Genomic DNA, 26841 nt, shown 5'->3' with positions numbered 1-26841 from the left:
AGACGGGCGGATCACGAGGTCAGGAGATCGAGACCATCCTGGCTAACATGGTGAAACCCTGTCTCTACTAAAATTACAAAAAAAAAAAAAAAAAAAAAAAACTAGCCGGGCGAGGTGGCGGGCGCCTGTAGTCCCAGCCACTCCGGAGGCTGAGGCAGGAGAATGGCGTAAACCCGGGAGGCGGAGCTTGCAGTGAGCTGAGATCCAGCCACAGCACTCCAGCCTGGGAGACAGAGCGAGACTCCGTCTCAAAAAAAAAAAGAGCAAAACCACAAAAAGCAAAGCAAGGTGAGGGCTCCCAGTCTTTAATTTTCCTCAGTCATTTTTCTGATACTGAATCAACCTGACATCTCTTGGAAGTATTGCTGATGTAGCCTTAAATTCTAGCTCCACTGAGAACAATTTCCTTGTTCAGTTGTATCACAGGAGGTAGTGTTTGAATCATGTCAGGGTGGTGTGTGATCATTTTGCGTGGTCTGACGTGGTTCATTTTTTTCTTTGTTTGGGTATCCATGGTGTCATAAACACACTGTTGCTCTCCCCTACCCTCTCCCCATAAGACAAAAGATAAAAAAGAATGCCATGAACAGCTGCAACACCTGCCAGGGTTGGGGGTTGGTGGTGTGGGAGAGGACAGAGCAGTTGGTGGGGGAGGAGAAAGGTGCATGGGATGGCAGACAACCTATTCCCTTGTTTTCGCTACTTTAATCTCAGCCTAGGCTGTAGCTGCCCAGGAACTCAGAATTTGGGCTTCTTATTTATTGCTTTGATTTACTCTTTCAACAAATATTTAGTTGACTAATACCAGGCACAAGTCTGACTGCTGAGTCACCTCCACAGATTGAAACCAACGACATGACCCGTTGCCAAGAATGTTCACACGGGGGCCTGGGCTGTTCACAGCACAGGGCAGAAAGGGCATTCCCTTCCTCCTCCCTCCCTTCCGCCCATCCACTCCCTCTCTCCCTCTTACCTTCCTCCCTGCTTCCCTCCCTCTCTTCCTCTTCTTTCCTTGTATTCTTTCTCTCTCTCTCTTGTCTTTCCCTTCCTCCTTCCTTACCCACTTCCTTCCTTCCTCTTACACCTTCCTCCCTCCCTCCCTCCCTCCCTTCCTTCCTTATTTCATTCCTTCCTTCCTTCCTTCTTTCCTTCCTCCCTTCCTTTTCTATTACTTAAGTTTTCAACCATATGTCAGCAGAGAGGACAAAGAGAATGCCACATTCCAATCTCCCAGCTTCAAAAATTGCCAACATTTTGCAAAAAGGGCTAAAGTTGAATACTTAACAACCCTTGGGGAAGGCAGGTGTATGTCTTGTTGTCATTCTGCTTGTTAATAGCAGTAAGAAGTTCTTTGAACTTTACAAAATATTTCCCACATTTTGTCAGCCGAATGAGACACTATAATAACTACAAAATATCACAAAAAGCACTATATGAAGTTTTGGAATTTGTTAGAAATCACTGTATGTAAAATCAGTGCCTAAGGGCAAAACCCCTGTCCCTCTGATTATTAATACAATGGATACAGTTTTTGTCTTGAAATCATTTAAACTTGAATTTCAGAGTGACTTTATGCTAGACATGCATTGCTTGCGCAAGGGTTGGGGACAGAGCTAAGAAACACCTGGTAGCTAATTAGAATTATGCCCTTCTAATTTGGTGGTTTCTGTATCCATGTTAGGCCCCAGGATTGGGCCTGCTGGATGTATATGTACTAATAGCAAGTCGTGTTTTGGTAGAGTTCAATAGTGTACCTGTACACACTGCTTGAGATATTTAAAAATGAAGTTATTGCAATTGCTATATCTTCAGAATAATAGATGAATTAGAATGTGGTAGCAACCCAGAAGTGAAGACTCTTGTCTTGAGAGAAAAGAGGAAAATATGTGATGACTTAATACTCATAAAATCCATTACTTTGTAAAATCATTTTAATTCAGTTTTGGAACTTTAGACCATGAAATGGGCAGAATGCACATATCATAATGCTCTGGGGTGTGTGTGTGTGTGTCTGTGTGTCTGTGTGTATATGTATCTGTGTGAGTGTGTGTGTGTAGGGAGAAAGAAAGGGAGAGAAAGTGAGAGCCTGTTAAGCTTGAGACAGGAGTGATTATTTGCAGCCTGTAGTATAACTTTTGACTTTTGTGCTATTAACAAGGTTTTATCCCATGATACTGTTATTTCATAAGAACATGACAAAGACATTATAAGAATGTTGCAAATTATCTTCTGCCCAACTGTTATATCTGGTATTATCGTTTTCACTAACAAAAATTGATTGGAGCATCTCCTGTGTGAAGCACACTGCCTTAGGAAGTCTTGGGGACACAAAGACTTGAGGATCTCAGTTGGCCGACCTGTAAAAACCAGTCTCCAACCCCTGTTCATTGTACAGTGAGATTAGTAACAGTCTTTTGAATAGATTCTCTTAATGAATATATTTATTTCTGAATTCTACTATGTATTACTATACCAGAATATAAGGAACATTGTAAAACATTTTATTATTTATTTTTATTTTTGTAACAGCGGGGTCTCAGTATGTTGCCCAGGCTGGTCTCGAACTCCTGGCCTCAAGCAATCCTCCTGCCTCAGCCTCTCACAGTGCTGGGATTACCGGCATGAGCCACCATTTCTGGCTGTAAACATATTTTTAAAAACAGAAAATGTAAAAGGATGACATAAGTAGGTATTTGCATTGTTTCTTCTCTGATGCTGAGATGCATTACGTCATTTTGGAAATCACTGAAGGGTTTCAACTGGGTGAATCCTGAGGCCTCTGCTAACACTGAGCTTCAACAGATCTAAACAACATAACAGCTATTCTCTGACATTGTGCTTGATCTAGAACAACTCAAGCAGTCCTTTCCAAAAACAGTCGCAGATACATTCTGCAGTTGACAGGGGCCACATGGTCCTTGGGAGCATGTCATGGGTCCTCTTTCAGGCAATTGTTCCCAAACCTGGCTGCTCATGACAATCAATCGTAATATTTCTGGCCATCTGATGAGCCAAAAAAAAAAGAAGACATTTTATTGTTGGTCTAATTTGCATTTCCATGACTACTAATGAGACTGAATATCTTTTCATATATTCATTTCTCATTCTCTGAATTGCCCCGATCACATCCATTACTGATGATTCCACTGGGTTGTTTGTCTTTTTAAAAATCAATATATAGGAACCCTTTGTATGTTAGAAATATTGCTTTTAATGGCAAAATGGTACAAATATTATGCAAAGATTATCATCCACTCTGTTATTTGCCTTTTATCATTCTTTTTGGTGCAATTGTCCTACCAAAATTTTCTTACTTTTAAAGGCATTTAATAATGAAATGTTTGACACCTTAGATTTTTGTTTATTTATGTATTTATGTATTTATTTATTTATTTAGGATCCAGGGGATGTATGTGCAGGTTTGTTACATGGGTGTATTAGGTGATGCTGAGGTTTAGGATACAGATGGTCCTGTCACCTAGGTAGTGAGCATAGTACCCAATAGGTAGCTTTGCAGCCCACTCCCTCCTTCCACCTCCCCCCTCTAGTAGGCCCCAGTGTCTATTGTTCCCATATTTATATCCATGTATAGTCAATGTTTAGCTCCCACTTAAAAGTGAGAACATGCAGTACTTGATTTTCTGTTCCTGCGTTAATTTGCTTAGAATAATGTCCTCCATCCGGCTCCATACATTTTGCTGCAAAGAACATGATTTTGTTCTGTTTTATGTCTGCATAGTATTCCATGGCATATATGTTCCACATTTTATTTATCCAATCCACCATTGATGGGCACCTAGATTGATTCCATGTCTTTGCTATTGGGAATGGCGCTGTGATTAACAAATACGTGCATGTGTCTTTGTGGTAGAATGATTTCATTTCTTTTCTTTTGGGTGTATATCTAGTAATGGCATTGTTGGGTCGAATGGTAGTTCTGTTTAAAATTCTTTGAGAAATCTACAAGCTGATTTCCACAGTGGCTGAACTAATTTGCATTCCCACCAACAGTGACAGTTTAGATTTAATTTTAAGTTTCATTATCATTTTGACATTGGGCAAAACAGAGGAGCAAATGCAGTCCAGTCAAGAGCTAGGAAATCTAGGCTGCTCTTAGCTCAGTCTGAAGTGTATTGTTGCAACATTTTCAGGAAGCAAAGTAGGTAGATTGGGGAAAATATTGTACAGAGTGTGCTGCTGTTGTTTAGGACTCAAATGATAATATCATATTAAATAATGCATGCTTATTGCATACTTAATGCAACTTTATTGAACAAGTTGTTCCATAGATGCCCAAGGCCAGAAAACAAAATAGTTTTTTATTGATGTTACCAGAGTTGAATATGTTAATAATATTTTAGCAGTTTAACTCAATGAGAATAGGATAAACATCCTAAAAGATACACAGAGAAAAATTCACAAATAATATGTTTATGTGAAGACACTGTTTTTGTGTCCATATATAAAAGTGATCTAAAACACTCATAATCACAATAAACATGCATTATACAATATTACCTATCAACATGATAATACTCAAATACACAAGGTTTGAAAACTAGATATTTTTATGGATGGGAAGGTAAATTTCTGTAACTTTCTGGTGAACATTAAAATACATTCTTTGACCCAGAAATTTAAGATCCAGGAAGTTATCCTGAAGAGAGAACTAGGGATAGATACAAAAATTATCTTCCAAAGTATTCACTGCAGTTTTATTTATACCACAAAAATTAAAATATTATAAATTTAATCTCTAACAGTAGAGGATTGACTAAAGTATGACGATCCATATTAAGAAATACTATATACGGGCCGGGCGCGGTGGCTCAAGCCTGTAATCCCAGCACTTTGGGAGGCCGAGACGGGCAGATCACGAGGTCAGGAGATCGAGACCATCCTGGCTAACACCATGAAACCCCGTCTCTACTAAAAAAATACAAAAAACTAGCTGGGCAAGGTGGCGGGCGCCTGTAGTCCCAGCTGCTCGGGAGGCTGAGGCAGGAGAATGGCATAAACCCGGGAGGCGGAGTTTGCAGTGAGCCGAGATCGCGCCACTGCACCCCAGCCTGGGCGACAGAGCGAGACTCTGTCTCAAAAAAAAAAAAAAAAGAAATACTATATACATTAAATATATATAATTCATTCACTTTTTTCAATAGTTGTTGAATACTTACCATGTACAAAGCAGTAGGCTGGCAGCTGGAGTTACAAAAGCAAACAGAAGTCACCTATGGTCACAACAAGATTTAATTTTAGAAGTTGAAAATAATACTTAGAGTGCTGTTAATTTAAAAAAGAGAAGTTAAAAAATATATGTAATAGGATCACACTTGCAAAAGAGAGCACTCATAGAAGTGTAGAAAAAAGATGAGAAGGAATACATTTAATTAGTAATTAATTGGGAATTAGGGGCCTTTTGTGAGTTTCTACAAACGTTTTATAATGAACATAGTTTATGAAGTCATTAACATATAAACCTCAGGTGACGTGAGTGTAGGGTTCTATGTGTGTGTGGCAGGGATATTCTTTCTCATTTGGGCTTTAAAACTCTTGGACTGCCTTTGCTGTTGATCATTTAGTAGCAGAAGCTTTTCTAGCTTTTCCTAAGGCTCAGTTGTTTGTTAGGTGGTTTTGCATGACTCAAACCTGGAGGCCCGAGCACAGTGAAAGGACACAGACAGCACAAGGTCAGAAGACACAAGGAAAGATTTGGGAACTAGAAACATGTTCACAGGAGGCGAAATGAAAAAGACTACAGCTCTTTTTTTTTTTTTTCCCTGCCTCCCAGGTTCAAGTGATTCTCCTGCCTTAGGCTCCTAAGTAGGTGGGATTACAGGCATGTGCCACCACACCTTGCTAATTTTGTACTTTTAGTAGAGATGGCGTTTCACCATGTTGGTTAGGCTGGTCTCGAACTTCTGACCTCAGGTGATCCGCCTGCCTTGGCCTCCCAAAGTGCTGGGATTACAGGCGTGAGCCACCGCGCCTGGCCAAGATTGCAGCTCTTGAGCCTGAAAAGGAAAGGTGAAGAGATTATAAAGATCTGTGAAACCACGGAGGTCAAATTCCTAAAATAGGGCACGTGTTTAAGCTAGAAGGAACCAGTGGGTAATAAAAGCATGCATCTCCCCGCAACAGTGGGATGACTGGAAAACGAAAACATCTCAGGAGGCTATGCAGGACACTTCCCTTAGGGGTCCTTCGGGGAAGTTAAAGCTAATAGGAAAACAACAGCAGTATGTCTATTCCTTAGCAAAGTTCAAGACCTTCCCATAACACTAACCTCGTGACTTTTGTTTTATTTACAAGTACAGTTTCCATTTTGAACAAGGAGGGGATCAGTTCAAGGAAATGACTATTACCGCCTTAAAACAAATATGAGCAAAAGCAGTTCAGCCTGCACACAGTAAGTGCTCAATAACTCAGCTATGCAAAGACAAGAGTTTAGACACCCCTGTGAGTTCATCCCCAGCCAATCAATTGTTTCAGCTTTCCAGCCCCTGCCCGCTAAAGTACCTTTAAAACCCTAGCCTCAGACTGGGCACAGTGGCTCACGCTTGTAATCCCCGTACTTTGGGACGCCTAGGCTGGTGGATCACCTGAGGTCAGGAGTTTGAGACCAGCCTGACCAAAATGGTGAAACCCTGTCTCTACTAAAAGAAAATTAGCTAGGCTATGGTGGTGGGCACCTGTAATCCCAGCTACTAGGGAAGCTGAGGCAGGAGAATTGCTTGAACCTGGGAGGTTGCAGTGAGCCGAGATCGCACCATTGTGCTCCAGCCTGGGCAACAAGAGTGAAACTCCGTCTCAAAACAAACAAACAAACAAACAAACAAACAAACACCCTAGCCTCTGATTTCTTGGGGAGGCAGATTTGAGAAATACCTCTTGACCTCCCACTTGGCTGGCTCTGTGATGATTAAACTCTTTCTTTGCTGCATTGTTTTTTCTGGGCAGTGGGCAAGAAGAACCCATAGAATTGGGACATTTTATTGAAAGGTTTATGGCAGCAGCAACCTTGCTTCTAAGCGGGTGGGGAAGGAAAGAGCAAATGGAGGGACCTAGGCTTATAGGAGGGCCCAGGAAGCCCTCTTTCTGGTCAATTCTTCTGGGTGACTTGAAAGTGCTTTTGCCTAACAAGTGCAGCTTCATTTAATGGGCCGTTGAATCTGAATATGTAGGCATTTTGTGGGCTTTTAAAAGAGATAAGAAGTTAAGAAGTCTCATTTTAGTGGTATATAGGATTACACTTTGAAAGCATATTAAAGTGATTTGAAATACTGGCATAGTCAATATACTTTCTTTTTTACATTGATTATGGAAAGATTCTGTCCATCTATTTTGGAAGTGTATCTAGATAACAAAGCAGTATAGTATCTCTCTCAATCCATTATCATATTCCATTTTGTATTGGGTTTGGACAGCACTGGGTTTAGGCATTCACAAAGGGTTGCCTGTCTTTGAAGATTGCTTGATGCTTGGTGTGCTTGTGTTGGTTGATATTAGGGCATGGATATTTACTCAGCAGACTCAGTCCCTCCAGCCTAGGAGTTTACAAAGTCACATTTGGAAAATGTATACACTAGGCAATAATTATTTGCTGAACATGCTGGACTTGCTCTCACCTCAGGGCCTTGGGACCCACTCTTCCCTTGGCCTGAGACACCCTTAATCCCATTTCCCTACCCTACAGACCTTCACTCAAATGCCACTTTCTTTTCTTTTCTTTTCTTTTTTTAAATTATACTCTAAGTTCTGGGATACATGTGCAGAACATGCAGGTTTGTTACATAGGTATACACGTGCCATGTTGGTTTGCTGCACCCATCAACCTGTCATCTACATTAGGTGTTTCTCCTAATGCTATCCCTCCTCCAGCCCTCCAGCCCCAACAGGCCCACTGTGTGACGTTCCCCTCCCTGTGTCCGTGTGTTCTCATTGTTCAACTCCCACTTATGAGTGAGAACATGCAGTGTTTGGTTTTCGGTTCTTGTGTTAGTTTGCTGAGAATGATGGTTTCAGCTTCATCCATGTCCCTGCAAAGGCCAAGAACTCATCCTTTTTTATNGTCTCGAACTTCTGACCTCAGGTGATCCGCCTGCCTTGGCCTCCCAAAGTGCTGGGATTACAGGCGTGAGCCACCGCGCCTGGCCAAGATTGCAGCTCTTGAGCCTGAAAAAGGAAAGGTGAAGAGATTATAAAGATCTGTGAAACCACGGAGGTCAAATTCCTAAAATAGGGCACGTGTTTAAGCTAGAAGGAACCAGTGGGTAATAAAAGCATGCATCTCCCCGCAACAGTGGGATGACTGGAAAACGAAAACATCTCAGGAGGCTATGCAGGACACTTCCCTTAGGGGTCCTTCGGGGAAGTTAAAGCTAATAGGAAAACAACAGCAGTATGTCTATTCCTTAGCAAAGTTCAAGACCTTCCCATAACACTAACCTCGTGACTTTTTGTTTTATTTACAAGTACAGTTTCCATTTTTGAACAAGGAGGGGATCAGTTCAAGGAAATGACTATTACCGCCTTAAAACAAATATGAGCAAAAGCAGTTCAGCCTGCACACAGTAAGTGCTCAATAACTCAGCTATGCAAAGACAAGAGTTTAGACACCCCTGTGAGTTCATCCCCAGCCAATCAATTGTTTCAGCTTTCCAGCCCCTGCCCGCTAAAGTACCTTTAAAAACCCTAGCCTCAGACTGGGCACAGTGGCTCACGCTTGTAATCCCCGTACTTTGGGACGCCTAGGCTGGTGGATCACCTGAGGTCAGGAGTTTGAGACCAGCCTGACCAAAATGGTGAAACCCTGTCTCTACTAAAAAGAAAAATTAGCTAGGCTATGGTGGTGGGCACCTGTAATCCCAGCTACTAGGGAAGCTGAGGCAGGAGAATTGCTTGAACCTGGGAGGTTGCAGTGAGCCGAGATCGCACCATTGTGCTCCAGCCTGGGCAACAAGAGTGAAACTCCGTCTCAAAACAAACAAACAAACAAACAAACAAACAAACACCCTAGCCTCTGATTTCTTGGGGAGGCAGATTTGAGAAATACCTCTTGACCTCCCACTTGGCTGGCTCTGTGATGATTAAACTCTTTCTTTGCTGCATTGTTTTTTCTGGGCAGTGGGCAAGAAGAACCCATAGAATTGGGACATTTTATTGAAAGGTTTATGGCAGCAGCAACCTTGCTTCTAAGCGGGTGGGGGAAGGAAAGAGCAAATGGAGGGACCTAGGCTTATAGGAGGGCCCAGGAAGCCCTCTTTCTGGTCAATTCTTCTGGGTGACTTGAAAGTGCTTTTGCCTAACAAGTGCAGCTTCATTTAATGGGCCGTTGAATCTGAATATGTAGGCATTTTGTGGGCTTTTAAAAAGAGATAAGAAGTTAAGAAGTCTCATTTTAGTGGTATATAGGATTACACTTTGAAAGCATATTAAAGTGATTTGAAATACTGGCATAGTCAATATACTTTCTTTTTTACATTGATTATGGAAAGATTCTGTCCATCTATTTTGGAAGTGTATCTAGATAACAAAGCAGTATAGTATCTCTCTCAATCCATTATCATATTCCATTTTGTATTGGGTTTGGACAGCACTGGGTTTAGGCATTCACAAAGGGTTGCCTGTCTTTGAAGATTGCTTGATGCTTGGTGTGCTTGTGTTGGTTGATATTAGGGCATGGATATTTACTCAGCAGACTCAGTCCCTCCAGCCTAGGAGTTTACAAAGTCACATTTGGAAAATGTATACACTAGGCAATAATTATTTGCTGAACATGCTGGACTTGCTCTCACCTCAGGGCCTTGGGACCCACTCTTCCCTTGGCCTGAGACACCCTTAATCCCATTTCCCTACCCTACAGACCTTCACTCAAATGCCACTTTCTTTTTCTTTTCTTTTCTTTTTTTAAATTATACTCTAAGTTCTGGGATACATGTGCAGAACATGCAGGTTTGTTACATAGGTATACACGTGCCATGTTGGTTTGCTGCACCCATCAACCTGTCATCTACATTAGGTGTTTCTCCTAATGCTATCCCTCCTCCAGCCCTCCAGCCCCCAACAGGCCCACTGTGTGACGTTCCCCTCCCTGTGTCCGTGTGTTCTCATTGTTCAACTCCCACTTATGAGTGAGAACATGCAGTGTTTGGTTTTCGGTTCTTGTGTTAGTTTGCTGAGAATGATGGTTTCAGCTTCATCCATGTCCCTGCAAAGGCCAAGAACTCATCCTTTTTTATGGCTGCATAGTATTCCATGGTGTATATGTGCCACATTTTCTTTATACAGTTGATCATTGATGAGCATCAAATGCCACTTTCTAATGAGCCTCGCCTCAGCATATGCCATTTCCTGTTTCATGATTTCTTCTTCTCCATTTAAATTATCTGATTATTTGGTTCATCAGTTCTCCATGCACTAAATTGCAAGTGCAGTGAGGGATGAGATTTTTGTCCATTTGGTTTATTGCTATATCCTCAGAGCCTAGAACAGTGCCTGGCACAAGCAGGTTTTTATTGTTTGGGTGACAATAGTAAATCAAATTGATGAAACTGTACATTTATCCTTATTATTATTGTCCCTTTTATTTAGGCATGATTTGTCTGTTTGTGAATCATCCATAGCACAATTTGAACTGTATCAAGGGACATCAGTATTAAGATTGAGCACCTGTGGGTCTCTGAATATGTGGAGATGTGAGATAGGAAGGGGCCCACGGATCTTCAGTGAGGAGTGCAGAGGATCTTTGGGGTCAGGAGTCTTTTTTGGGTTCCATGAACTAGTCGGTTTCACTGGCTGCCCCTACAGATGGGCCCATTCCCTCAGGGTGCACCAGAACCATGGGGACCTCCCATCGCCTGCCCCAGATGCCTGAAATCAGTCCCCAGACTTTTCTGCCTTGGCTTGACCCCTGTGTTTGCTCTGTTTGCACAGCCAAGGTCATTTGTGGGGGAGAGCTTGAGAGTGGGCCTTGTATTCTCTAGTTTTTAATTCCAATTTGAAAAGCTTGAGCTCACCTACAGGGTGAGTCTACATGACTAATTTTATGTTTTATTCTTCCAAGCAGGCAGGAGTTTGAGCATGGTTACCCTTTGCTGCTCCGCAATTCTGTCTTATCAGTGGTTACTGGTAGGAATTGGGCACTTAGGAACATCTGAGATATTCTGAGGCCAAGCCTATCCCTTTCAGGGCTTACTGGTGGCACAAAAGGTACCTTCTGGTTGGGCTGTCCCTTTCTGTCTGGTCCGCCATTCTAAGCTGGGCTGAAATTTCCAGTCATCTTTTTGGATTATGGCATGACTTCTGGAGGGTCTCTTTACAATGAGAGCATATTACATTGGTGACACGTTAACTCAGGAGTACTTATTGGCGTATATTCTTCATTGGAGTTGCTGGTGGAGGAGCAGAGCCTGGGCACCAAGATGGTATATTTTGATGGATGGGATTGGAGGGGGAAAGAGAGTGCTGAAGCCTGGAAACTGTATATGCTCTGGGGATGGCAAATATGGGTGAATGGCATTGGAAGAGGCCATGACCATGAAGGAACTTGATGCATAGGATGAAGGGAAGTGGGGAGAGAAATGAGGGAACATGAAAAGAGAGACATGTTGGCCAGGCGCAGTGGCTCATGCCTGTAATCCCAGCACTTTAGGAGGCCGAGGCGGGTGGATCACCGGAGGTCAGGAGTTTGAGACTAGCCTGGCCAATATGGTGAAACCCCATCTCTACTAAAAATACAAAAATTAGCTGGATGTAGTAGCAGGTGCCTGTAATCCCAGCGACTCAGGAGGCTGAGGTAGGAGAATTGCTTGAACCTGGGAGGCGGAGGTTGCAGTGAGCCAAGATCACGCCATTCCACTCCAGCTTGGGTGACAAGAGCGAAACTCCATCCTAGGAGAAAAAAAAAAAAAAGACAAAGAAAAGAGAGGCATGTGGCACCAAGGAGAACCTCAAAATTTTGCAATGGGGTATGCTATGGTCCTCACCTATTATACCTTTTTCTTTTTAAATGGAGAGAGATATATCAGCAAAGAAAGATTAATTAATTTACATTTAATCCATGTAAATTAACCTTGTAATTATCTTACAGGGTTCCTGAGTTGTGAGAGTTTGTGTAGCATGCTTTGGGGTTGCAATCTTCATTTAGCACCTTTTCTTAAGTATAACTGGTTTTGGGCTTGGTAATGAATTGGCACACAAATCTTGCTACACTTCCCATGTCTTCTTTCGTGTAAGTTGAGGGTCGAACATAAAGCTATGTCAGGGAATGATCAAGCCTAGATAAGAAGCAAATAGGTCAGCTTTGGGGGTAATTTTGATCTCACAAATGTCTGAAGTCTTGCTGTATTTCATTCTCTCTTCTCCCTGAATTCCATGCTCACTTGTGTGGACGCTGAGGTCCTCATAGTGTTAAGAAGTCATTATGGCATTAGTACAGGACGGAGGAGATGGGGCTTACTGCACTGCGCCATGGGATTCTGGGAACCACCCTGGTCCATCACAGACTCCTCTGACCTGTAAAAAGTGCTGCTAATCTTCTTACTGTCTGCCTTATAAGATTTGGGAAGAGAAATGAGGTAATGTCTACGTAGATCTTTGAGCTTCTCGGAAGAATAGCATTCTGCAGTAATATGATTTCCTAATGTGTTTGTTTGTGTTGTAATAGACTGTAATTCCATTTACCTACCTTTCTTTAGGAGCTCCTAGAATATTTGACTGTCTTGCCCAGGGGAAGCAGTCTGACACTGAGAGTGAGAACTGGACCTAGACTAGAACCCTTAAAGCACATTGAGCCAAGTGAGCCAGCTATGAATTTATGAGTGTAGGGAAGGATACTGGGAGAGGAAGAAATGGAAGCTGGATTTGGTCATGACGAGGGAGGGGATTATAATTTTCTTCAGAGAGTTTATATCATACTTTTAAATCATGCTGTTTTGCTGAGGATCAATATTTCAATTTTGAAAAAAATATTTATACTGCTCTCATTGTCTATAATGATGGACTAACCTAGCCCCCTCCAAGATTTGGTTTGTTATATTTATTGAGCCACAACCTATTGTGTTTGACTCTGATACCAGCAGTTCCATACAAACACTGACAAATTTTTAGATTCATTTGTAAAGTATGTAGTAGATTACTAAATAATACTTCATTTTTGTTCTGCATATAAATACTTTTTTAAAAGAATTAAAACAGTCATGAGCAATCTAACCTTTTATATAGCCTTTGGAACAGTATTACAACTAAGTTGGCTTTCTAGGTAGTTCTAAAATGAGAAGTTAAAGCAAGTGATGAAAAGTGGGGAAAGTATGTACATGTGTCATCTCTGACATACCATAAAGTTGTTAATTTATATGACAATTATCTGTATTGGATAGTTTTGCTATGACATTTACTAGAAGCAGTTGGTTCTTTGGAAGTTTCAAAAGAATGTCAGCTTTCCACAAAGAAATTTTCAAATAACTATTTAGTCAACCAGAAAATGAAATAGCAAGTATTCTCTTCCAGAGGGGTAAGTATATACTTTTTCTTTTTTTTTTGAGATGTAGTCTTGCTCTGTCGCCAGGCTAGAGTGCAGTGGTACAATCTTGGCTCACTGCAACCTCCGCCTCCTGGGTTCAAGCGATTCCTCTGCCTCGAACAGTGCCTGGCACTAGCAGGTTTTTATTGTTTGGGTGACAATAGTAAATCAAATTGATGAAACTGAGTCTCCTGAGTAGCTGGGACTACAGGCATGCACCACCACACCTAGCTAATTTTTTGTTTTGTTTTGTTTTGTTTTTTAGTAGAGGTGGGGTTTCACCATATTGGCCAGCATGGTCTCGATCTCCTGACCTCATGATCCGCCTGCCTCAGGCTCCCAAAGTGCTGGGATTACAGGCATGAGCCACTGCACCTGGCCGACTACATACACTTTTTAAGAACAACTAATTTTTATTTTCTGACACACTAAAGTGTTACAAGTTTCATTTACTAAATTATAGAATAGAATACAGAGAGAACATACCTTGTTACCCAAAATGTGACATGAAAAAAATAAATCCTTACCAAACTCTGTGTCTGTTTGCTTATGTTGCATGCCAGACACATATGAAAAAGGTCATTTTGTTTGTTTCTTAAATTAAGAACCTCTTATATAAAGAAATGATATAGAATACTATGCCGCTTAGAACAAAATGATACTAAAAATATTATGACTCAGAGATACAGTTCATATGAAGTTAAATTATGAGTAATCTTAATAAAACCACATTTTCTCTTCTGGAAAGTTTACTAGAGTTTGAGTGAATATTTCAGAGTGTTAAACACTTTGTACAATTTTTATGTTCTCATGTAAAGCTTCATGATAAATTTATGATTTTCTGCCATTGTGTATAAATATAGATAAGGCATATATTTTTAAAGATAAAAAATATGTTTATATTAATCTGTCACCAGTTAAGTTGTGATGTTTTATTTGAATTTGTTTCAGAATCGAAGCAAACGCTTGGAGAAGGTCCATGTGGTTATTGGGCCTAAATCATGTGACTTGGATTCTCTCATTTCGACCTTCACATATGCTTACTTTCTAGACAAGGTGAGGGAAAAAAAGGGTAATACTTCTTATATTTTGAATTATTATGTAACTTTTAAGAATAAACATTTTCTCAAAACAAAGGAACCTATTAACTTAATTTTTAATGTTCTGATTTATTGTTGCAGAGCATAAAGTATTATCATCCATGAGTCAACAAATATTTGTTGGGCACCTACTATATGTTAGGCATTGTTCTGGCTATTTCTTTCCAACTCTCCTTATAAAACATTGTTTCAATAAGGTCAATATTTTCAAATAAAACATTTAAAATGTTCATAATAATTGATTAATTTTATGGAAATTCATAGAACTAATAAAAGTAAGAATCAGATTTCTTGTTTTCCTTTCTCATCCTTGCTGATAGTCCTGCCTTTGGGAGCAAAAAAATACATGCAGAATAACTTGTGTGAATAGTACATGAATGGCAGAGCACACTGGCTAGAGTTTTCAGTGACAGGTATTACATGTCAAATCTGCTTCCTGTCGGTCCTTGTTTGCTTTTGCCTTGTAGTCCTGACTTTGTGCAGCAAGATCATCCTCAGTTAGTGATCATCTCCCTTGAGGAAGACTCTTTCTATTCTGTGAAGCATACGATGCACCTATGGAAGTGGAAAAGACCTTTCAACAAATGACTTTAAAACTTTAAATCTATAAAATTGATGAGCTCATGATGATGGGCTTTTATTAACTTAAAGCCTAAAATGTATGGTATGAGTGTCTAGGTGCTATTTTCAATGTCACGCAATTTTTAATTTTTCAGAATCTGATTTGTTGTATTGCAATTTTGTTTGGATCCTTGGCCCCTGACAGTAGGCAGAGCTGGTCTAAAGCGATTTAAATTCACACGAAGCCTAGTCTTCCAGAATGAGCTGTGGGTGGCCAGAACTGCTCTAGGGCAGAAGCTGATAAAAACGCTGGGTAAAATATTCTGATCTCTACATGTGGGCTTTATATTAAATTTATCTTAAAATTTGTTGAACTTTACAAGGGAGATTAATTGGTATGAGGAGATAAATGTGCCTCTGTTAAGACATGCATATTAACACTAATTTTGTTAACTGGTATTTTGACTCCTGGAAGAAAATGTTACTTATCTAGAGAACATGGAGTTGACAAAACCAAACTGATTTTTAGAGTGATAGTGGCATGGACTTGGAAATGATTTAATAATAATACCACCACTACCACCTACTACAACGTCTTGACATCCAATAAAAGGGGTAGAAAAAGTAATTGTGATAGATGAAACACACAGATAGATAAAAATAAAAATACATGTGGATTCTCTTCTTCAAAGGTTTGCCAGTAAGCATGGAGATGAATGTGGAATTACTGTAAGGTCTCATACTGAGAATTTGGTTACATTTCTCTGCCTCTCTCTTAGTTTACTGGCCCCCCCGGCTAGTGGCCTGTGTCTCCATTTAAATTTTCTTCAATAACCCAACTACTCCCTCTCAGAGTACAAACATGTGGGATAAGGAAAGAGTTTTTCTGCCTCATGCGTACGACCCCATTTAAATCCTTCTCATTCTGGTAAGTGAGCCGCATTTGCAGATAGGGAACACAGTCTCAGAGAGGAAACTGACTTTCTCAAACTTACGTAGCAGAGACTGGGACTGAAACCTAGTTCTTGTGACATCAACTTCAGAATAGGTCCTGCCAGGAGAGGCTCAGGTCACATGCCTGATTTACATGTTGATTCTTCCCCACTCAAGTTTCAATATCAGGAGTTAGAACCTTCCATTCATTAGGAAAAATAACTAGCCATACGTAAGTTGTTAACACTTATTATGCAACTGTGATTCAGTATTAGCATAAGAGGAGGGAGAAAACCCACTTTGTTGGAGTGGTTTCGTGCTTTGTATGCTATAGCAGTGGCTGATTCGTTTCTTTCATTCAACAAATATGTACTAAATGTTTACTATGTGCCAGACTGTTTTCTACACTGGAAACATAACTGAACAAAACCGTCCAAAAGCCCTGCCTTCTTAATGCTAGAAAGGGGAGACAGATAATAAAGATGTTAAAACTGTGACAAGCTGGTGATGGTGTGACAGTAAAGGCCATTTACTTTATGCACAAATTCCATGTCACTTAACCCCACATTCTCTCAGTGATAGTTAGGATTATTGCTGTATATTCATAGTAATTTTTAAAGCATCTTTATTTTTTACATTCCCGTACAAAAACAAGTTTATTATTGTGACTCTACAATTCTCTACCTCTCGCCTATCTCCTGTTTTCTTTGGTTGCCACAGATCCGTTTTCTAAGAGACTTGTTAATAAAAAATGTTTTTTATGATTTAAGAAATCAATAGAGATCACAATCTGATAGTCTGTAGGCTGAAGCTGACTCATAAATGAATTTCTACTGACATTCTGAATTTTACAAAATGAATTGTAGTAATTAAATTTCACAAATAATACCCCAAATCTAGACATCTAGACTTATAGCTTCTCTTGGGTAATTAAATTTTTTATTTATTTTTTTATTTTTTTATTTTGAGATGGAGTCTTGCTCTGTCCCCAGGCTGTAGTGCAGTGGCACAATCTTGGCTCACTGCAAGCTCTGCCTCCCGGGTTCACACCATTCTCCTGCCTCAGCCTCCTGAGTAGCTGGGACTACAGGTGCCTGCCATCACGCCTGGCTAATTTTTTTGTATTTTTAATAGAGATGGGGTTTCACCATGTTAGCCAGGATGGTCTCGATCTCCTGACCTCGTGATCTGCCTGCTTCAGCCTCCCGAAGTGCTGGGATTACGGGCATGAACCACCGCACCCAGCCCGGTAATTTAAAGTTTTAACAAAACTGGGCCTGAATTTTTACATGTGAAACATTGGCTGGGGCTGAGTGACAGGCATCCCACTTAGATGCAACATACGTGCCTTCCTCTGTCCCCACAGTCCCCACCCACCCTGCCTCAATTGTCCTGATTTTGTGCCAAGTTTATAAAGATATGTGAGTTTGTTACTCTTAGAGAAGAGAATGTGTTTTATATATAAATATATTTATTTACATTTTAGCCCCTGCACAATTTATGTATATGCATATGTTTAAATTTATATATAAGTATATATTTATATGTTATCTATTTATTTAAATTTTATTTATATGTAATATATATTTATATATACAAATGGTGCAGGGTCTAAAATGAGACATCAAATAAAGCATGAGACATTTCAAGCAGGGTAACAAGAGGTTAAAAAATGTTAGGAGCCACTCAGAGCATAAGGCCCTATTAATTGGGTTCAGGAAAATTTGGTTATGAATGCCACGTGGTTTAGTGAGGTCAGAAGACTCCCATTCCTTTTACCAGTTACCCCGAGGCTGGAGAAAATATAATTGTATTCTTTCCTCCTGCTATTTTCGTAATTCAGTCAACTTTTTTCTTGGTAGGTCAGTCCACCAGGGGTTCTGTGTTTACCAGTGCTGAACATACCAAGAACTGAATTCAACTACTTCACCGAGACGAGGTTTATTTTAGAAGAGCTAAATATTTCCGAATCATTCCACATATTCCGGGATGAAATTAACCTGCATCAATTAAATGATGAAGGGAAGTTATCGATAACACTCGTTGGCAGCAACGTGCTGGCGAGGTAAGATCCATTGTGAAGCTCTGAGATTTAATCCTTCATTGAAGGTTCTTCTGGGCAAAGTGTCACTTTACTCAGGACTTTTGTGGTTTAGGCAGATGTATTAAAAGCAGAGGACATGCTGGTCTTGGTGGCTCACGCCTATAATCCCAGCACTTTGGGAGGCCAAGGCAGACGGATCACTTGAGGCCAGGAATTCGAGACCAGCCTGATGAACATGGTGAAACCTTGTCTCTACTAAAAATACAAAAGTGAGCTAGGGTGGTGGTGCATGCCTGCAATCCCAGCTACTTGGAGGATGAGGCACGAGAATTGCTTGAACCCAAGAGGTGGAGGTTATAGTGAGCCGAGATGGCACCACTGCACTCCAGCCTGGACAAAAGAGTGAGACTGTTTAAAAAAAAACAGGCCGGGCATGGTGGCTCAAGCCTGTAATCCTAGCACTTTGGGAGACTGAGACGGGCGGATCACGAGGTCAGGAGATCGATACCATCCTGGCTAACACGGTGAAACCCCATCTCTACTAAAAAATACAAAAAACTAGCTGGGCGAGGTGGCGGGCGCCTGTAGTCCCAGCTACTCGGGAGGCTGAGGCAGGAGAATGGCGTAAACCTGGGAGGCGGAGCTTGCAGTGAGCTGAGATCCAGCCACTGCAGTCCAGCCAGAGCGAGACTCCGTCCCCCCCAAAAAAAAACAAAACAAAACAAACAAAAGCAAAAAACAAACCCCGAAATCCCAAAACAACAACAACAACAGCAGGGCAGAGGACATGCAGAGGAAAGGGAATATCTTTTTCTTCTCTTATGCCAAAATTTGGGTCATGCTAATCCTTCATTTTTACTTTTGCATTTCAGATATGAAATCTTTAAGTGTAAAGTTATTGTAAAATTTACTGAATTATAGAGGTTTGTTTTGTTTTGTTTTTTTGAGACAGAGTCTTGCTCTGTCACCCAGGCTGGCGTGCATTGGCTCCATCTTGGCTCACTGCAGCCTCCACCTCCCAGGTTCAAGCAGTTCTCTTGCCTCAGCCTCCTGAGTAGCTAGGATTACAGGCATGTGCCACCACGCCTGGCTAATTTTTGTAGTTTTAGTAGAGACAGGGTTTCACCATGTTGGCCAGGCTGGTCTTGAACTCCTGACCTCAAGTGATCTGTCCACCTCAGCCTTCCAAAGTGCTGGGATTACAGGTGTGAGCCATCACACCCAGCCTAAAATTATAGTTTTTAAACCATTTCAAACACTTTCTTATAGCAATACAATAGTCTTATGTATCGATGCCGAACATATGTAATAAAAATTGAAATTAAACACTAGATAAAATGGAATGGTTCTTAGGAAAGAAATCTCAGTGGTGAAATGGAAAAATATGTAGAGATGGGCTATGAAGATCATTTGATTATTTATTCATTCATAGCATTTTATACTATAAGAGAAGGATCTTTTTTTTTTCTTATTATTCATGTAGCTCAAACTTTTTATTTTATGGATAAGACACTTGAAACTGAGTGTCACAAACGACTTGTCCAAAGAACCACATGCAGGCTTGACATGGTGTCTGATGCCTGTAATTCCAGCATTTTTGGAGGCCAAGGCAGGAGGTTCACTTGAGCCCAGGAGTTTGAGATCAACCTGGGAAACATGGTGAGACCCTGTCTCTACAAAAAATACAAAAAAATTAGCTGGGCGTAGTGGTACGCACCTGTGGTCCCAGCTACTCAGGAGGCTGAGGTGAAAGGATCACTTGAGCCTGAGAGGTTGAGGCTGCAATTGCATCTCATGGTTGAGCTGTGATTACACCACTGCACTCCAGCCTAGATGATAGAGCGAGACCCTGTCTCAAAAAACAAAACAAAACAAAACAAACAACAACAACAAAAGCAAAGAACCACATGTAGTTAGCAGAAGAGTTGGGATTAGAACTTTTATCTTCTGACTCTTTGAATAAATACTTAAGCATTGCTAACTCATGTAAAAATCTACAGGTGCCTAAGGAGGAATAAGACAAATTCTCTGCCATCAAGGACTTTATGAAGATGTCCTTTTGTTAAGCTTTCTACTGCTACTGAATGAAGATTCACCAGTTAAACACTTCAGTAGTTTAAAATGTTAGTTTTTCACAGTTTGGCGATTTGCAAGTTGTTGATAACCTTAACCAGTGGACATTGACCTTAGCATACATGAAATAAAACCTTTTCTATTTAATAATTTTGTATTTAACTTTTTAGGAAGCATATTTAGGTATGAATGTATTGTGATATCTATCATGCAATTCATTTACTTATGAGGAGTTTTGAAAATAACCTGCCTATGTGTGGCTGCTTTTATCCTCATGCTGTTTGAAACTGAATGAAATTATTTGAATAATATTTATTGATCATTGACACGTGGCTAAAAGTTCTGGGTAGTTTATTTGACTGACTTCAATAACTGGTATTCAGGAAATCATATGCTTGACCAAATTTACATGTTAACTATTTCTATTTCTTTTCTTTTCTTTTCTTTTGAGATGGATTCTTGCTCTGTCGCCCAGGCTGGAGTGCAGTGGCGCAATCTCGACTCACTGCAGCCTCCACCTCCCAGGTTCAAGCGATTCTCTTGCCTCAGCCTCCTGAGTAGCTAGGATTACAGGCATCTGCCACCACGCCCAGCTAATTTTTGTATTTTTAGTAGAGATGGGGTTTCGCCATGTTGGCCAGGCTGGTTTCAAACTCCTGACCTCAGGTGCTCCGCCTGCCTCAGCCTCCCAAAGTGCTGGGATTACAGGCGTGAGTCACCATGCCCAGCCATGTTAACTGTTTTAAACCAGCTGATGTAAAGAAACACAGATAAATACAATGCAATTGGAATGTGAATTGTGGAACGAGTGTGTGTCAATCAAAATCTGAGGAATAGTTTTGTTACCAATTAAAGTGGAAAAATTTAGACTGATTTTGAGGCTGGGATTGTGAACTCTAGCTCTAGAATTGTTTATGAAATAGAATGCTTTTCAAAAATAAATTGAAATCTTTATTTCTTTCATTACCACTCATTTGTTTTTGACAGGCAGAAAGAATAAAATTGGATTGATCCAAACTTTTCTTCCTGCCTTTGCTAAAAACCACCTCTGTCTCACATATAAAGAATGATGGTGGAAGGAAAATAGGCCCAGTAGTGTTTTTTCTATACCACAATGACTGGATTTGCAAGCTTTGGAGCCAGGTTATTGGAGTTTAAATACTGGCTAGTCTACTTAGTAGATGTGTGATGTTGCACAAATTTCTTAACCTCTTTGTGCCTCAGTTTTTTTTAATTTATACAATGGGGATTTTCTAGTGTCGTTTTTAGTGCATTTTATAGAACTCTTTTTTTTTTTTTTTTTGAGATGGAGTCTTGCTCTATTGCCCAGGCTAGAGTGCAGTGGCACGGTCTTGGCTCACTGCAACCTCAGCCTATGTGGTTCAAGTGATTCTCCTGCCTCAGCCTCCCAGATAGCTGGGATTATAGGCACCTGCCACCATACTTGGCTAATTTTTTGTATTTTTAGTACAGATGGGGTTTCCACGTTGGTCAGGCTGGTGTTAAACTCCTGACCTCGTGATTCGCCTACCTCAGCCTCCCAAAGTGCTGGGATTGCAGGCGTGAGCCACTGTGCTCGGTCTATAGAATTCATTTTACAGTGTTATTTTCTAGTTTAAAATATGATAATACACCTAAAGTATTTATAATAGTATCCAGCCTGTGGTGGGAGTCCAATAGTGTTAGCTACTATTATTTTCCAAGAGTGTAGCACAGGATAAAGCTGGTAAGGTATGAAGGTATTTTAAGAATTTGGGGAAAATAAATAGTTTAAATGAAATATGAAAATACGTAGAATATAAGGCTCCCATCTTCTGAGTCATGTGAGTTCCCTTGTATTTTTGGTCATTGAGAGGAAGCCATTTGTGTGAGAGCAGAGATTTAAACATTCCCAAAAGTAGTAAGACATGCCATATTCCTTTCTCCTCCTCTTCTCCATTTGCTTTACAGTGAAGACAAAACTTTAGAATCAGCAGTTGTCAAAGTCATTAATCCAGTTGAGCAGAGCGATGCCAACGTTGAGTTCCGAGAGTCTTCCTCTTCCCTCGTGCTGAAGGAGATTCTCCAGGAGGCTCCTGAGCTCATCACCGAGCAACTGGCTCATCGCCTCAGAGGTGAGAGATGGCGCTTCCTATTGAATACCGGAAGGCTTAATGGAGTGTCTCCCGGCCTGCTCATGTAGAAAGAATGCGATCTATTCTTGGGTTAACAATCTCTTTAAAGACCACGGGAAGCTTCATCAGAGAGGCAGGGAGTAAAGAGTTTGTTAAAGAGTAGCATTATATTGAATATTAAAAATGTGCATTTAAAAATAGGCATGAGGGGCCTTTGCTGTTTCACTAGAGAAGAATATTAAATGGAACTGCTGCAACTCTGTTAGGGAGCTGGAATAACACCTCTGGCCATTCCATGTATGGAAGCTCAGGAAGCTTCCATACATGGCAGGAAGCAAAGGAGGAGCTGGCATATGACATGGGAAGGAAGGGATTGTAATCTCTGCCAGAGGTGATTCTTGCCCCAAGACAGCATGATAGGGACCAGAATTCCAAGTTCCCAGGTTGAAATATCTGCTGATACTTTTCCATGCTTGGTTTATGACATACTGTTTGGATGGCAAAATACGTGCCCTTCATTTTGGTGATACTGTGTCAGGGCTTTTATAGTCAGATGTCACCTCCTTTGCTCCCCTGTCTTGTAACATATTCCATCTTCACTCAAACTGTTTTAAGCCCTGGGGTCCTGAACACACCATCATCAGTTCCTCTGGTAATCTCTCTTTCATCTCGATCAGTGGAGCCTCCTGCTTCCAAAGGGTGGTTTTCAAGCTGGAAATTGTCAGTCAACTTTGGAACCACAAAATTACCACAGAAATCCCATTATTTACTCACAGAGGACACTGTTCTGGTTTTTGTAGAAAGCGTTTCCCTCCCCGCACCACCAATCCATTTTGAACATGGTAGACAGAGACTTTTCTTAAAAGTATTCAACACAGGAAAGTGAAAAACAGTGATGAACAGATTGAACTAATTCTAAAAGAAGACCAGAAGTATGTTGACTCAATTCTTTTAAGGACTCTGTCCTTCAGTTCCTCTGTCTCTTCCACAGTTTGGAGGGGAAAAGGTTCAAGAGGTGTGTAATTCTTGTAAAGGTTTAGAACTGATGGCCTTCGTAAACCTGCCTTAAATATTTCCCTGGCCATGAATGTCTGTAAAAATGCTCTATGGGAAACTGTGCTCTCAACTAAACTAAGTAAGCACAATCATTTATCTTTGTGACAGAGCAGAAGGAAAATGAAGGTAATTGGGAATCTCAGCCAAGGGGAAAGTTGTTCAACAGCACAAATGTGTGGTACAGCCAAGCACTAGAGAATATTTTGTTTAAATATCTTATAAACTAAGAAGTTTGGTTAATTGTTGTGAAACTACACATGTTATTTAGTAGAAAAGAAATGTGGTCAATAAGCAGATCATTATCATAATTTTCAACAAATAGTAAAATAATATGAAACAAATACATTGGCACAAAGATATGACTGTTGTTGGTAGTGAAAACAATGATACTCAGATTTAGGGAATTAGAAGGAGTGCAGACCCTTTTGTTATTTATCTTGGTTTTAGTTTGAAGAGCTACCAAAAAATAGGACAATGGTAAAAGATTTTGCTTCTTTCTTTTTAAATTTTTTTACGCTTTTTTTTTTTATTTTTAGAGAGAGGGGTGTCTCACCATATTGCCCAGGCTAGTCTTAAACTCCTGGGCTCAAACTATCCATCAACTTCAGTCTCCCAAAGTGCTGTAATTAAAGATGCGAGCCACCGCACCTGTCTGGATTTTGCTTTTCTTAACACCAGATGTTTTTCTTGAGGTTAGGCTTGAAGTAGCATTGGGAAGCTGGCAGAATGTGGGCATCACTTCCTTGTCTCTTGAAAACTGGAATGTGAGAGGATGAAGAGTTTCTACCTGTGAAGCCTGTCAATACTGTTACTGTCATAAAAGAGCCAGAGTCATTGAACCCTGGGAGGTAGAAGACATAGGGGGCTTATTATGGTGGAAAGAGGGTCTGGAGATCTTTTGCCAATGCATATGTGTGTGTGTGTGTATGTGTGTGTGCGTGTGTGTGTACATATGTGGAGGAGAGATGGAACACTACTAAATAGTTTTGGCAAGAGGGAATTTATTAGTGTGTTTTGCGTTGCTGTAAAGAAATATTTGAGATGGGGTAATTTAGAAAGAGGTTTATTTCACTCATGCTTCTGTAGGCTGTAGGAAAAGCATAGTGCTAGCATCTGCTTCTAGTGAGGACCTCAGGAAGCTTCCATACATGGCAGGAAGCAAAGGAGGAGCTGGCATATGACATGGGAAGGAAGGGAGCGAGAGAGTGGGGAGGTCCCAGACCTTTTTTAACAACCAGATCTCAGGTGAACTCATTACTGCAGGGTGGGTACCAAGCCATTCATGAGGGATTGGCCCCCCTCACCCAAACACCTCCCACCAGGCCTCACCTCCAACATTGGAGATCACATTTCAACATGAGATTTGGAGGGGACACACATCCAAAACATATCAGGGAACTAAAGGATGGTTATCCAGGGAATCTGCCTTTTAAAGACGCAACTCAAATGTTCAGAGGTACAAAGATGTTGGGGTAATAGGTCATTTTTAAAAGCTCCTGAATTGTTACTAAATACAAAAAAGGAATCAAGTAGGCTGGGCGTGGTGGCTCACGCCTGTAATCCTAGCACTTTGGGAGGCCAAGGAGGGCAGATCACTTAAGGTGAGGAGTTTGAGACCACCCTGGCCAACATGGTAAAACCTCGTCTCTACTAAAAATACAAAAATTAGCCGGTGTGATGGCAGATGCCTGTAATCCCAGCTACTTGGGAGGCTGAGGCAGGAGAATCACTTGAACCCAGGAGGCGAAGGTTGCAGTGAGCCGAGATCATGCCATTGCACTCCAGCCTAGGGGACAAGGGCGAAACTCCATCTCAAAAAAAAAAAAAAGGAATCAAGTCAAATTTTGCTGTCATCCATGGATGCAGCTGGAAACCATCATTCTCAGCAAACTATCGCAGAACAGAAAACCAAATACCGCATGTTCTACTCGTAGGTGGGAAATGAACAATGAGATCACTTGGACACAGGAAGCAGAACATCACACACCGGGTCCTATTGTGGGGAGGGGGTAGGGGGAGGGATAGCATTAGGAGATATACCTAATGTAAATGATGAATTAATGGCTGCAGCACACCGACATGGCACATGTATACATATGTAACAAGCCTGCACGTTGTGCACATGTACCCTAGAACTTAAAGTATAATAATAATAAAAAAAATTTTGCTATCATCACTGAATTCAAACTTAGAATTTATATTTTCCAGTTATGTAGTAACATCAAACCTAAAAGGACTTGTTTTCTCTGTTCCTATAAATAACTTTAGCGTTCTTTATTTTCATAATATGAGCAGTTCTCTTTTGAAAGGGTTCTCTTTATAAGCAGCTACCATGTTACTTTGGATTTTTGGGTGCTGTAAATAATCATTAATTTGACGCACATTTTTAGAACTTTTTTTTTTTTTATTATACTTTAAGTTCTGGGATACATGTGCAGAACATGCAGGTTTGTTACATAGGTATATACATGCTATGGTGGTTTGCTGCACCCATCAACCCATCACCTACATTAGGTATTTCTCCTAATGCTCTCCCTCCCCTAGTGCCCCTACCCCTGACAGGCCCCGGTGAGTGATGTTCCCTGCCTTGTGTCCATGTGTTCTCATTGTTCAACTCCCACTTATGAGTGAGAACATGCGGTGTTTGGTTTTCTGTTCCCGTGTTAGTTTCCTGATAATGGTGGTTTCCAGCTTCATCCGTGTTCCTGCAAAGGACGTGAGCTCACCTTTTATTTTTTTGGCTGCATAGTATTCCATGGTGTATATGTGCTACATTTTCTTTATCTAGTCTATCATTGATGGGCATTTGAGTTGGTTCCAAGTCTTTGTGAATAGTGCTGAAATAAGCATCTGTGTGCATGTGTCTTTATAGTAGAGTGATTTATAATCCTTTGGGTATATATCCAGTAATGGGATTGGTGGGTCAAATGATATTTCTTGTTATAGATCTTCGAGGAATCACCACACTATCTTCCACAATGCTGGAACTAATTTACACTCCCACTTACAGTGTAAAAGTGTTCCTATTTCTCCACATCCCCTCCAGCATCTGTTTTTCCTCGACTTTTTATTGACTGCCATTCTAACTGGCATGAGATCGTATCTCATTGTGGTTTTGATTTGCATTTCTCTAATGACCAGTGATGATGAGCTTTTTTTCCATATGTTTTTTGGCCACATAAATGTCTTCTTTTGAGAAGTGTCTGTTCATATCCTTTGCCCAGTTTTTGTTGGGGTTGTTTGTTTTATTCTTGTAAATTTGTTTAAGGTCCTTATAGATTCTGGATATTAGGCCTTTGTCAGGTGGATAGATTGCAAAAATTTTCTCCCATTCTGTAGGTTGCCTGTTCACTCTTACGATAGTTTCTTTTGCTGTACAGAAACTCTTTAGTTTAATTAGATCCCATTTGTCAATTTTGGCTTTTGTTGCCATTGCTT

General features: G+C 40.6%; 1 protein-coding gene across 13 annotated transcripts in view; it reads left to right on the top strand.

Moving 5' to 3' along the window:
• Nucleotides 1-26841, top strand: part of PRUNE2 (prune homolog 2 with BCH domain) — a 301804-nt gene that overhangs the window by 40221 nt on the left and 234742 nt on the right. For all 13 annotated transcript variants that reach the window (XM_017892706.1, XM_017892703.1, XM_017892708.1 and 10 more), the window contains 3 exons: nucleotides 14474-14578; nucleotides 17979-18181; nucleotides 22184-22347. In XM_017892706.1, coding sequence (XP_017748195.1) covers nucleotides 14474-14578; nucleotides 17979-18181; nucleotides 22184-22347 — 472 coding nt within the window. The remainder of the gene's footprint in view (nucleotides 1-14473; nucleotides 14579-17978; nucleotides 18182-22183; nucleotides 22348-26841) is intronic.

Source organism: Rhinopithecus bieti, unplaced genomic scaffold (assembly GCF_001698545.2).
Source record: "Rhinopithecus bieti isolate Rb0 unplaced genomic scaffold, ASM169854v2 scaffold_19708, whole genome shotgun sequence".
NCBI classification, from domain to species: domain Eukaryota; kingdom Metazoa; phylum Chordata; class Mammalia; order Primates; family Cercopithecidae; genus Rhinopithecus; species Rhinopithecus bieti.
Note: the sequence above shows the minus strand (reverse complement) of the source record. Positions and strands in the feature narration are given on the sequence as shown.